Below are 13,071 nucleotides of genomic sequence, written 5' to 3'. Positions count from 1 at the left end.
CTACCCCCACAACCAATATAAATACTAAAATATTGCCTTACCTAAGTCTTTTGAAACCGGTTCCCTTCGTTCCACAAGAGGCTTGTCACAACATGGAAATCCACCGATCGTTGTAAAGCATAACTTCTTGTTCAGGTACAAGTAGAAAATGACCAGAATCACCAAGAAAGCGCCAACTGCGCCAAGGAAGGCAGAGGCTTCAGAAGGAACTGAAAAGGAAAAATCGTTCAAAGTTATTCGCCACAATAAGGGATTATATTAAATGCAAAGCAGAGTAAGATTAAATGAATATTGCTTTGACTACAACAGAAACCCACTATATACCACAGGTTTTCTGAAAAGCATGACCCTCAAATTATAACCTGAACTGATGTAGCTTTTCTTAATTAAATTCAACAAAAGAACAAAAGGCATAATCCTACCAGAGGTATACCTGGATTAGATTTGTACAGGGTGTCAGTGATTAAGGAACCCTATTTTAAAGCTGCCTACAGCCTAAACCAATCGTCAGAAAATTGTGAAATTTTGTGGATGAGTTAGTAAAGGAATTGGAATTTTTTTCAACAAAGAAAAAAATTAGTTCCAAATATTGCCACCAGAGGATGTTTTATCAATAAGTAACACATTTATCCACACTTTTTTACTTGTATGATTTTTATTTCAGCGGAACCTGCTCAACATGATGGCCATTATTTTCACCATCTGAAATCGCAAGATTGCATGTTCCTCAGTAGCCCTGTGCTACCTGTACAGAAATTGGTCTTTTTTTTTTCTCTTCCAGGACGAGTAAATAATGATCCTGTTTATTCAAATTTTGTTAGCATTTTCCAAAGGTTTTTCACATTGAGTGGACCTTTTCCAATCCCCATCAAAATCTGAAATTTCTGACGAGCAGCTACTACGGAATCAGCATTTCGATAAAACAATTTTACAACCATGGGTAGCAAGCACATGGAAAACAAGATCTCTGAATGTTTCCAGGTTTTATAGCAGCTGTTGCGTGATGCCGAAAAAAATTGACACATATACTACAGGTTTTCAAAGTAATAGGCTGTCTGTTGGCGATATTTAGAACTTTTTTTTGCTGAAAAAAATTCCCATTCCTTTATTAAGTCATCCACAAAATTTCATAATTTCCTAGTGACTGGTTTTGGATGTACGCAGCTTTGAAATAGGGTTTTTTAATTATGGACACCTTGCACTTAATAATGCAAGGCTTGACGAATCCCAAGTGGGAGGATAGGGAAGTTGCCATGGCTACAAAAGAATTGAGACTAGAGTTACTGAACGCCTGGTCTATACCAGACGTCCTCTTTTTCCATGTCATTCCCTTACGTTTTGAATTTCCTCTTTTTCAGGTTTCTGCAGTTATTTTTCTTCTCTTTTTTTCCCCCACTCTTAAGCTGGGATTACACTACAAAAGTTTTATAAAAGTTCTTGCATATAACTTGAAAAATTCAACCAATAAAACTTATTGGTTGCATCTGTCAGTAGTGTAATGCCAGCTTTAAACATATACATCTCTCCATTGACATAAGTGTTTGTTTTTTCCCCAACACATATTTACATGCTTTGACCAATTGCTGTCAAAATTCCTAGACTACAAGAAACCTAGTTGCAAGCAGGGCAGGTGCTATTCTTGGCCCAGCTTAGGGAGCTTGCTATATAGCAGCAGAAACTACAGCTATCTATCAGCAAGAACGTTTTTGAACAATAGAGGACACTATACAGTACTATAGTCCGTTTCAGATTAACTTTGCAGTGAAGAGGAAGCTACGAGGGAACCGCATCACTCGTTGCTATGACAACGAAAGCCTCTTAACCTATGTATCGATGCGCGGCCTCGGTAAGGTATGGCTGATTCTCGCCAATCGCGCAGAAAAAAATATTTTTTACGTGTAACGTAATGATTGTAGAAAAAATTGCAATCAGTTAGTAACAAAAAATTAACTAATGAAAAAAAAAATCATTGTCGATACTTTCAGAAATTAAAGGGCGGTTTTTGAAATCATTTTTTTTTTATTGAAAAGTATCTTAGTAACTCCTATTAACCCGGTTTTCACGTTTGAATTTGGGAATAGCCCCAAATAATAATAAAAATGATACGGAAAAATTTAGAATTCTTTTACTCACTTTTCTTGCCGAAATTTCCGTCCCTCACCCACCCAAACGCACGGTATACGTCGATTCCACTTATTATTACTACAGTTTTAGTCATTTTTCACGGATTCCCATTCTATGGAATCCTCACTTGACGTTGTAGATCTATCTGATTCTCTATTACTTATTAATTGTTGTTGCTCCATCAAGCCACCTGCAATCCAAAATTCCTCTTCTTTTTCAATAACGTGCTTTATGCATTATTGCCAAAAAGAACGGAGAACGTTAGAACGTTTTAGCGTGTCTATCTCTGGTGAAAAGAAAGATACAACTGTCACAGAAGAAAAAAATACACTGCAAGCCTAAACCATTGTGGGTCTCTCTCTCTCTTGCTTATTTATATTTATCTGGAGAGACACTGAAGGGGCATCTGGAGGAACAGCCTCTGCTGTGGGGGAGGAAGTTGGTGTGGGTGCAAAAGAGACATTACTTATGTCAACACCCTCCGCTATTGGCTATTAGAATTCAGAAACCACCCCTATCCTACAAACACGGCAAGAAATAGATATAAAAAAAAAGGGGGTCTGGAACCGTAACCTACCCCCATAAAGAGAGCCTCTCACAACGGTATCGGCACTGTCGTGAAAGAGGGACACTTGCTGTAATCTATGAGTGAATACCTAAATTCGTTGGAGGTTATTTTTGCGAGAAAAAAAACCTGATTGAATATTCGTCTGGGTGTGTAGGCCTATAACTACATGCAAAACTGAATGAAAAATTATATCGGAAAAAATTCAACAAACTGACGATATAATATATATATATATATATATATATAACTGTGCAATCAAAAAAAAAAAAGCACGACAGTAATATTGGCGGGGAAAATTTCTTGGAAATCGCACCAAAATGTTCTTGAGCTCGCCATGGATTTTTGATAATGGTAACCAATATTTTTCTAATTTAAAAATTTTAAACGAATATACATTGGTTCAAAACGGTATTTTTTCAGTATATTTTTCAAAATCATAAAAAAATTTTAAATATTCTATATAAATGATCATCATAAACCTCCGATGTATGGGAATTATATTTTGTGGCGAAGGAATACACTCTATACCTTTCTCTCCACTGCAAAGTTAACCTGAAACAAACTATAGTAAATGTGATGTGATAGCAATTCCATCTTCTTAACTGTAAAAGAACTAAAACAATGTTTCATATGCATAGTCCTATCTAGAGATGTCACTACAGGTTCAATTTTTGGCAAATCATAGCAATATCACTACTGCAGTCTACTGTGGTGAGATTCGATTTGTATTTTATCTCACAGATGGCGGCACTTGTAAAGCCGACGCCATTGGATTGTCGCGCGGGAAATCGCAAGAGAAGCGATCAAACCATCAAGAGCTTAACATGTCGCTCCGTAGATTTTTTATTTCGTCTTATGTTTCGTGTTGTAAATAAATAATTATTTTAAGAAATTAATCAATTATCCTGAATCCATCATTTTATCCAAATCACGCAACCTCGTAACCCAAAGTATGGTGACCGCGGACTTCAAACAAGTTCCAGTTTCTTCACTGCAGCACGAGGCAATCTACTGGCGTTTCCCGTGAGTGAACTTTCGCTTTCCGGAACTTGACATCACTTTTCCTGGATTTTCATCATGGAAGTAAGTGCCGTTCAGGTACCACTTTTTAACCACCATGATCCAGCGCTGTGGTTTATCATGTGTGAAAGCACTTTCGCTCTCGCTGTTCCGAAACCGATAACCGAATCTGTCACAAAGTACAACTATGTTGTCGCGAATCTGCCTCCGGAAAGTGCGGCTCTTGTCAGAGACATTCTCATTAATCCGCCGGCCACGGATCCGTATGAAAGGCTGAAATCGGAACTGATTAAACGGTCGAGCGAGTCGTCGTCCACTCAACTTCGAAAGCTCTTAACATGCGGGTCATTGGGAGATCGGAAACCATCCGACATTCTCCGCGAATTGCGACGACGAGCGGAATCGCATTCTGTCTCCGACGAATTGCTGATGGAGCTTTTTCTCCAACACCTACCGGCATCAACTCAGTCCATTCTCGCTGCTGTCACTCCACTCGTTCTCGAGAAAGCTGCTCAACTCGCCTACAAAATTCATGAAGTGAACCCTCATCATGTTGACGCAGTTGAGAAACCGCAACAGCCGGATTCCGTCGCGCAACTTCGGAACGAAGTGGCTCAGTTACGCCGCGAGTTGAAAAACGTCCTGCGTTCGCGTAGCAACTCTCGCCAACGTACCTCACGTGCGCGCAGTCCGCATCCACGATCGGAAAACTGCTAGTATCACAACAAATTCGGCAACAACGCCAAAAAGTGCGAGTCGCCGTGCAAGTTTCAAAAAAACGGGGCGGGCGAGGAGTAATCGCGACATGCTCCTTGCCACAGGCATCTCGTCGCCTTTTTACCATGGACAGAAATTCCAAAATTCGATTCCTGATTGACACTGGATCCGATGTTTCTATCCTTCCGGCATCACCATCACAACGACGCCGCGACGCCACTATGAAGCTCTCTGCTGCTAATGCTTCATCCATTAGTGTTTATGGTCAAAAGAGGGTGACATTAGATTTCAATCTCCGTCGTAATTTCACTTGGACTTTCCTACTGGCTAATGTTTCCACACCCATCATTGGGGCAGACTTTCTGTTCAACTTTGATCTTGTTCCGGATCTCCGACGACGATGTTTGCTGGATAGGACAACAAAACTCAATACTGACTGTGATCTTCACATTGCAGAAGTTCACTCAATCAAACTCATCGAAGGTGACACCATCTACCACAGCCTTCTCAGCAAGTTTCCCGACATCATCAAACCACCACAACCAGGACAACCTGTGAAACACTCTGTCGTGCATCATATTGAGACTGTTGGTCCACCTGTGCATGCCAAACCAAGACGTCTAGCTCCTGATCGATTGAAAATCGTGAAGCAAGAATTTCAGCAGATGCTTGACCTCGGCCATTTACGACCATCTAACAGCTGCTATGCATCACCTCTGCACTTGGTCCCGAAAAAGGACAGTGATGAATGGCGTCCAGTTGGTGATTACCGAGCTTTAAATGCACAGACTGTGAAAGACCGGTACAGTGTTCCAAATGTTCTGGACTTTACATCTGAATTTTCGTGTTGTAAATAAATAATTATTTTAAGAAATTAATCAATTATCCTGAATCCATCATTTTATCCAAATCACGCAACCTCATAACCCAAACTACCAACAGCAGCTGTGCTTTTATGCGTTAATTTAATTAGAACTCTTTTTAATTAATATTTGTTTATATATTTTTTTTTTTTCAACTTAGCATTAATTTTTCTTATAATTCTATAATTGGTCCAGGTACCCCAAATTGGAAACCACCACTCTAGGATAGTGTAAAAAAAACAATCAGAGGAAACTCTCTAAAAGAAAAAAATTGCAACATCCGTTTTAAGAATACTATTGTTTGCTCACCAACATCTAATGCTGTGCACTGAAGTGGGGGGGGGGGGTGTTTACCCATTCAGAAACAAAGAAAATGAAACTCAATGCTTGAACTTAGTGGAATCCTGAGTGGAGGATGTCATCAACAGAGCTGCAAGTTAGAATGTCTATCTTGTGCATCACATCCCATAATGGTGCAGAGTGGGTAACCAAACTCAGGGTAATCATTACCAAATGCAGGGTCCAATGTAAGAATGTTTTCAGGTTCCTTTTGTAGTAGAGCGCTTTTGAGTACTGTAAAATCCTCTCATACTGATCTCATGCTTCACTTTTTTTTTCTTCTCTGCTATTACTTTGCGCAAACAAAACAGGATTTATCAGAAAGAAAAAACTGAGGTTGTATTCCCAAGAATTTAAGCTTCAAAACATCTTTAGTGCTCACATTTACTAATCTTTGCCTAGATTTGGATGTTGTTTGTGGCAAGTTAAGTTTTGTGAATTTCAAGCACTAAAATGTTGTCTGTAGCTTAAAAAATTGAAACTACACTATTGTTTGAAAGACAAAAAATGGAAAAAAGTTAGGTATCAAAGTAATTCAATATTTCTCAACATTTCCTATCCATGATCTTAAAAAAGAATAGAAGAAAACAGTTTTTGGATGGTGAACTGAAACGTAGAAGGAGTGATCCATAGAAAGAACTCTTTCTGAATGATTTGAAAATAAGGGACAGGAAAACATTGCAGTAACCAGGCTCTTGGTAGAAGAAAAAAAACTATTGCAGCATCTTGTATACTTTTTAAGCAAAAATAATTTTAATGTCTACAACCATATCATGAAGGAAAAAACAATTTTTGTTTATGTATTTAACTGAGATTTTGATCAAATTTTTGACACCTTTTGATTAGTGTATAATCCATATTTTAATTTTAAGAATGCTAAGATTATTGGGAATAGCTATAGTATAATCACTTTTGGCGATACTGACTTTTTTGGAAATTTTCTTGGAGTTTTAGAAAACTTCTTTTGGAAAACAGGAGTTTTAATCCCACAATATCGTGCTTGTATTGACCTAAATAAGAGATACTTTCATGGCCTGATTGTTTTATTATTTAAAACTGTGGGATTAAAACTCCAGATAGGCCTATAATGGCTAGTATGGATAAAGTAATAAAAATGGAAATATGAAACAGGGCTCCCTCCCACTCAAAAAATTAAAAAAAGTAGGACAGGAAGAGTACCCCCTAAAGACAACAATCATAGCATAATAAAAAAAAAAAAACTCTAATTTTTTTTTTTTTCATAACACTATTTCAGTATTCTGTAAGATTGACTCAAGCCAAAGCAAAATGACAGAAATGACTTGGTTACAAAAATAATTTTTGGCAAAAACAGGGTACTAGCAACTATAGATAATTTTTTTCTGTCTCTTTCACCATAATACATATTACATTCTTTTTTGGAGTCTTCCACAGTCCAACTCTCGTTGTTGTCAACTCTCTTCAACAATGCATAGCAAATTATGAGAGAAGGCATTTAAGTTTTTTAAGAATGGCACACTTTTGAGACCACTTTCAAAAGCACAGTGATGGGATACTTTACTACATTATATTCACCGGATTACATTCCAGGGGCGACCATGAATATAGAAAATCCACGAAAAACGCAAACCCTAAAATTTTGTTTTTTTAGGCATCTCGTTTTTACAGTATCTGCTTTGTGTGGAAGTGGGGTCTAATGGTTCTAGGCGATGCTTTCTTGAAAGAGCAACATAGTGTCAGTTCAGTGGCTAACAGCAAAACAAGTTCTTGCAAGTCCCAAATACGAATGAAATCACAACAATGTGAAGAACTCTGGTTCACTAAGGTTTGTTGTAAAATAAAAGCTATTGAAATGCATCAACAATGTAACATGAAACTATTGTTTATTCAAACAGTTAGAATGATTCTTGCCATTGTTACAAATAATATAAATAGAGGTTGTGTGACTGATATTATTCATTCACCTTCAAGGCTTCAACTGGCTCAAAAGTTGCATAAAGTAAATTCTCGAATAGGGAGGGAGACCATATCAAATAGGGTATTAGAATGATTTGGTCGATGAGGTGGGTCGAGGAACTTGTGTCAAAACGGATTCGTGTCCCGATAAAGGACTACACGAGTTCTTTTAAAGCCGTGTAATACCCCGATGTAAATTAAAATGATCGGGGTATGAGTTTCAAACATGAATTATAGGATGTTCCTGGTGTAAGGGCATATGCCACTTGGTTTAGCCTCGATGAAAAAGGGAAGCCTAACCATTCCCAGTGAAAGCTGTGGGTGCTTTGCTTCCTTGGTTTCTGGTTTTCCATGAAACCTGGGAAAGGTGTGGTGACAGCCAAGCGATTTCAGCTTTGGCACTCTTCCGCGGAAAGGGTAAATCAGGAGATTGCACCAAGTCACAACCTAACCTCCTAGGTTATCGTGACAAGTTCTCTCCCGGTAAATCAAGTGGATTTCCTGAGTCCGTTCATATTAGATTTGATGAAATTTAATGCTTCAAATTCATTTTAATTTACGGGCATGGTTCGTTTTAAAGAGGTGGAGGGACAATTCATTTTTCTTCATTTATAGATAATTTATATTGATGGAATTTACTTCTAAGTTTTATTGAGGAATTTATATCTGCAATAAATGTGATTAGACTAATCCATTTGTTATTTTCTTGGCAACTTGATTCTATATTTTTACATTAAAAATATCCCTTAATTTTTTTTTTCTTTTAACTATGGTAGGAAAATTAAAGAAAATGGAAGTTTTATGCAATAGTGCCTTTTCAATGCTCAGTAGAATGGAATGGTGAAATAAAGAACAAATTAGTTAGAGAACAATTAAAAGCAGGTAAATCAGTATATAAAACATTATAAAAAAACAGTTACTCATAGTTGTTATTGGCATCAGTATTATAAGCGCTCTTCTGGATGAGTATAAACAAAAAAAAAAGTTTATACAATCTTCCCTCTCTTTTCGTGGAAGTTACATTCTGGCAGGACCATGAATCACCTAAACCCTGTGCTTTCATTTTTTAGGCATCTTATTTTTACAGTATCTGCTTTGGGTGAAAGAAGTAGTGGAGGGAGGGACCAGTGATTCTCTAAGTGATGCTTTCTGAAAGAGCACAATTTCTGTTTGTCATTTCTACAACAAATCAACTGGAATTCAGAAGAAACGAGGTCTCTCAACCAATTTTTGTACAAGTGAAAGATGTTCCACAGATGGGTCTATTTCATGGAAACAATTCATTGCCGATTCAAATTTATGAAGCTTTGCTATGTTGCTCATAATGTGTGAACTTGCCTTCTAATTCTCAATCATCTTTATAGGTTTCAGAAGCAGTAAGCTTGATTAATCATGCCTCTGACAATTTCTGAATTCAGGACTCCCATTCAAAAAATTAAGAGTAGGATAGGGGAGGGTACCCCCATTAGACAACATAATCATAGATATGGATTACCTTTTGGGTTTGATAATACGATTAAATAATTGACATTTGGGTGTACCCAAAATTCCAAAACGAACACGGCTATACGTGTTTCGGAACTATATGAAGTTCCTTCATCAGTTATGAAGAACTGATTCATCACTGATGAAGGAACTTCATATAGTTCCGAAACACGTATAGCCGTGTTCGTTTTGGAATTTTGGGTACACCCAAACATAATCATAGCATAATAAAAATTCCTAAAAAAAAATTTTATAGCACTAACAAATTCCCTGGACGGATCATGCTGATCCCTTGGGAATACGTGAGGATCACATTATTATTACTATTTCAGTATCCTGTAAGATTGACTCTCGAGCCAAAGAAAAATTGGTTACAAAAACAATTTTTGGCCAAAATAGGGTATTAGCAATCACACAATTCTTTTCTGTCTCTCCTCACAATATATATTCTTTTTTTTTTTTTTTTTTTTTTTGTAATCTTCTACAGTCGAGTCTGTCAACTCTCTCTGACAATGCACAGGAAATTATGAAGACGTGTAAGTTTTTTAAGAATGACAATCTTTCTAGACCACTTCCAAAAGCAGTGCAAAATTTGTAAATTACAAGATCTGTTGTAAATAAGGCTAGGTGAACCAGATAGTTTTACTGCATTGTCCATCCTTTTTTTTTAAAGGGATTTTACATTTTACTGTTCAATACCAGTGTAATTGTTTTTGACAAATGAAGCAGTTTCTTTTCTAGCTCTTCGCTGAGTATTGTAAATATTGTTTATGCCTCTGCATGCCCTAAAAATACAGAAGACAATTGAATGCTATTGGGTATCATCAGAATCACCTAAATGTAGAATAGGCCTATGTACCCAGCTGCTTTGTTATGCAAACTGTTGTCACTTATACACAAAATGTGCACCATAATTTTTAACAATGAATGTTAGTAACTGTCCAAGAGACCATGAAGTAAGTAAATACAAAATTATTTGTCAACCAGGCAGAAGTTTTTAATCACTATTCTACTTGTTGAACCCTCAAACTAAGAAATGAAAAATTAATAAACCATCAAATGATCCACATACACTCCCCCCTCAAAATAACTTTAAAAAAATACAAGTTCTGCTTTAGCAGAATCATTAATTGCAATCCACAACATTTATAATATTTGGGATTATATCGATGATACTTTCCTCAATTAAAACCAATTATACTAATTTTGTTGATAGGATTTTGGTAAAAAAAAATAGTAAAAGTAGGACAAAACCAAGAAAGTAGGATATTTTAAAAAAAAGTAGGATAAGTGGGAACCTTGCTTAATTGCTATTAATTATTTTCTATAATTTCTTTTATGTCTACATCTCAGTGAACTCTTCTCCATTAGCAATCCAGAAAAAGTGTTTTCATAGTCCAATTTTTTTTCCATAGTTTTTTTTTTCATTGTTCATACAAAATACTGGGAGAATATGACTTATTCTTTTCATCAATACTTCACAAATTTGCAGATCAAATAATGATGGCTATAGTGTGCAAGTTATGTAATACATAACTTATATTCCTTTTCTATTGCACCCGCAGAAAAACTGCACTTTCTACATGACAGACAGATCCATGGCTATATAGTAGCAGGTGTAGATACAGCAATGGCTGATCAAATTTTGCATTCTTCTTATTTCTTAACCAGTCAAGTGGTTACGACGGCTTTTGCCATCGCTGTCATACGTAATGTTGGTGCCGACGTGCAGACTTTTTTCAGCCTTTTTCACCAGTCAAGTGGTTAAGACAGCATTTGCCGTTGCTGATATAAGTAATGGTGTTGCCTACGACGGCATTTGCCGACACGAAGACTTTTCAGTCTTTTTCACAGATATGACGAAATAATTTGTCATACATGTGCTGCCATCTCTGTACAGCCATCCTTCTACTTTATTATCTCATCACTAGATGGAGTTGACAATTATATTTCAAGGTCTGAGATTATTATTACTATTATCTTTGTCATGCTTTGCAAAGCTGCATCCCCATCGTTTTTGTTTCAATTTCCAACTCCCTTGCGAAGATGCATCTGTTTTATTACTCATATACCTTTTAGCAAAGGTTCAACTACTATGGTTCCACATAAATCCATCAACAGCATTTCTTTTAGTTACAGGACATTATGACCACCCCTCCCCACTTTTGGGGTATCATATTATATCTCGACACATTCGAGCTATAAAAAAAATATTTTAATATTTCAAACTTCCAAATATTTCAAAGAAAAGAAAAAAAAGGGAAAAAGCGTGCATCTTCAAAAAAAAGTGGACACTGCGGGTAACGCTCGGAGAAATTAATTGGGCAGTTGACTGGTTAATATGTTTGACTGTAGACTCACTGTTGCCTTAATAACAGGAAATCACAGCAATAAAGCTAACCTTTGTCAACATTTAGAATTTTTTTTTTTTGAAAGTTTTCCACTCGTAGAAACATTTAAACAGTCATATATAAATATTTTCCCACAAGCACCATAAAAAACTTAAAAATATAGATTTTTCAAACGTTTATTTCACTCGCACAACTTATATTTTGTTCCCAGACAAGAATTATTACTTCAACAGTGTTTTCCGAAAAAACTGGGAAAGAGGCCACGAATACGAAATCCGCGAATACCGACTGCATATATTTTCAATGAGATTTCGTACTCCCAGTCAATTCATTACAATCTACCAACACTATATAAAATAAATTCCCTGTTTAATACCCTTACCTGTTATTATCAACAAAGCAATGATCAAGATAATTTCTCACTCGATACTTAAACAGGGCTCTAATTCCCCACGAAATAACACCAGTTGATGATCAAAACATGGCATATGTTAATACATAATTTGAAATTCGATTTTATAGCACTTCTAAAAAGCATTACAATGGATTTAAAACAAATTAGTTTATTGTATGCGATATTCAACTTCGCTTATCATTATATAGTTTTATCATAATAAATATAAAATCCTTACCAGCAATCATTGTAAAACACAGCTTTTTCTCCCATGGAAAAAAAAAGGACCAAAACAAAACAAATGAGATGGGTTTTTCAAAATTTCTCGTAAGGATTTAGATGACTATTTGTTCTAGTATTCCCAAACAGCAACATTACCATTTAAAAAACAAACAAATCATCTTAATGCCGCCTGGAGGTTATTAGCTGAAGTTAAAATGAGGGGCTGTAATGCCTCTGCTCAGCAAGTCACGCTACTGTGCGTGTTTATTGCTCTTATTAAGTTTCTGGTTTTTTTTTATATTGTTTTTTGATATGTATATTCTGTTACGATGTAAAAGTGAAGCTTTTGTAATGGCTGGTTATGCCAAAAGCATGAAGAGTATTGTAGTTGACCTCTTGGCAACATGTTAAGTAGAATGGACCCATAAGTACAGCTATGATAATGAAGGACGTGCGTTTCCTTGTGTGAAGAGTGTCTTTCACGTATAATCGATGTATCCAATCCACCCACCCCGTTGTTTCGCAACATATTCGACATCCTTATTTTTATGGGCATCTTTTTACAGCCACCTTGTTGAGCATTTTGTCTGTTGTAGCCTTTGTATTTGTATACTGGACAAGTGCATTGACCATTATATCATAAGGAAAAGAAAGATCGTCTCTCTAACACTAGAACCGCGGACTGGGTCAAATTGGCCCAACAAGCCAACGAGGGAACACGTGATCCAGGACCTGCCCTGGCCACAGTGGAGGGCTCACCCGAGCGAACAAGCTAACGAGGGAAGACGCGTGGACCTGGCGTGGCCACGGCGGAAGGGCTCACCCGAGTTAACAAGGAAAGACGCATGGTCCAGGACCGAGCCTGGCCACGGCGAAGGGCTCACCCAAGCCAACAAGGAAAGATGCGTGGTCCAGGACCTGGTCTAGCCATGGCGAAGGGCTCACCCGAGCTAACAAGCTAACGAGGAAAGACGCGTGATCCAGGACCGGGCCTGGCCACGGCGGACCGCTCACCCGAGCGAACAAGCTAACGACGGTATTATTTATAAAACG

At 37.1% G+C, this 13,071-nt stretch overlaps 1 protein-coding gene across 2 annotated transcripts in view; it reads right to left on the bottom strand.

Annotated features, from left to right (window-relative positions):
• Syt14 (Synaptotagmin 14) overlaps positions 1-13,071 on the bottom strand; it is a 121,803-nt gene that overhangs the window by 47,468 nt on the left and 61,264 nt on the right. Inside the window, exons 1-2 of one of the 2 annotated variants that reach the window (XM_089253242.1) lie at positions 12,035-12,092; positions 42-209 (exon numbers count right to left, since the gene is read on the bottom strand). In XM_089253242.1, the coding sequence (XP_089109368.1) occupies positions 42-209; positions 12,035-12,044 (178 nt within the window). In that variant the 5' untranslated portion in view covers positions 12,045-12,092. Of the gene's footprint in view, positions 1-41; positions 210-12,034; positions 12,093-13,071 lie in introns of those variants that run through there. The other variant, XM_089253241.1, reaches the window with a different exon arrangement.

Source organism: Pholcus phalangioides, unplaced genomic scaffold, assembly GCF_987345545.1.
Source record: "Pholcus phalangioides strain wild (caught in Gottingen) unplaced genomic scaffold, Ppha-v1.0 ptg000032l_1, whole genome shotgun sequence".
Lineage (NCBI taxonomy): Eukaryota > Metazoa > Arthropoda > Arachnida > Araneae > Pholcidae > Pholcus > Pholcus phalangioides.
The sequence above is the reverse complement of the archived record's forward strand: the minus strand, read 5'-3'. Positions and strand labels throughout refer to the sequence as shown.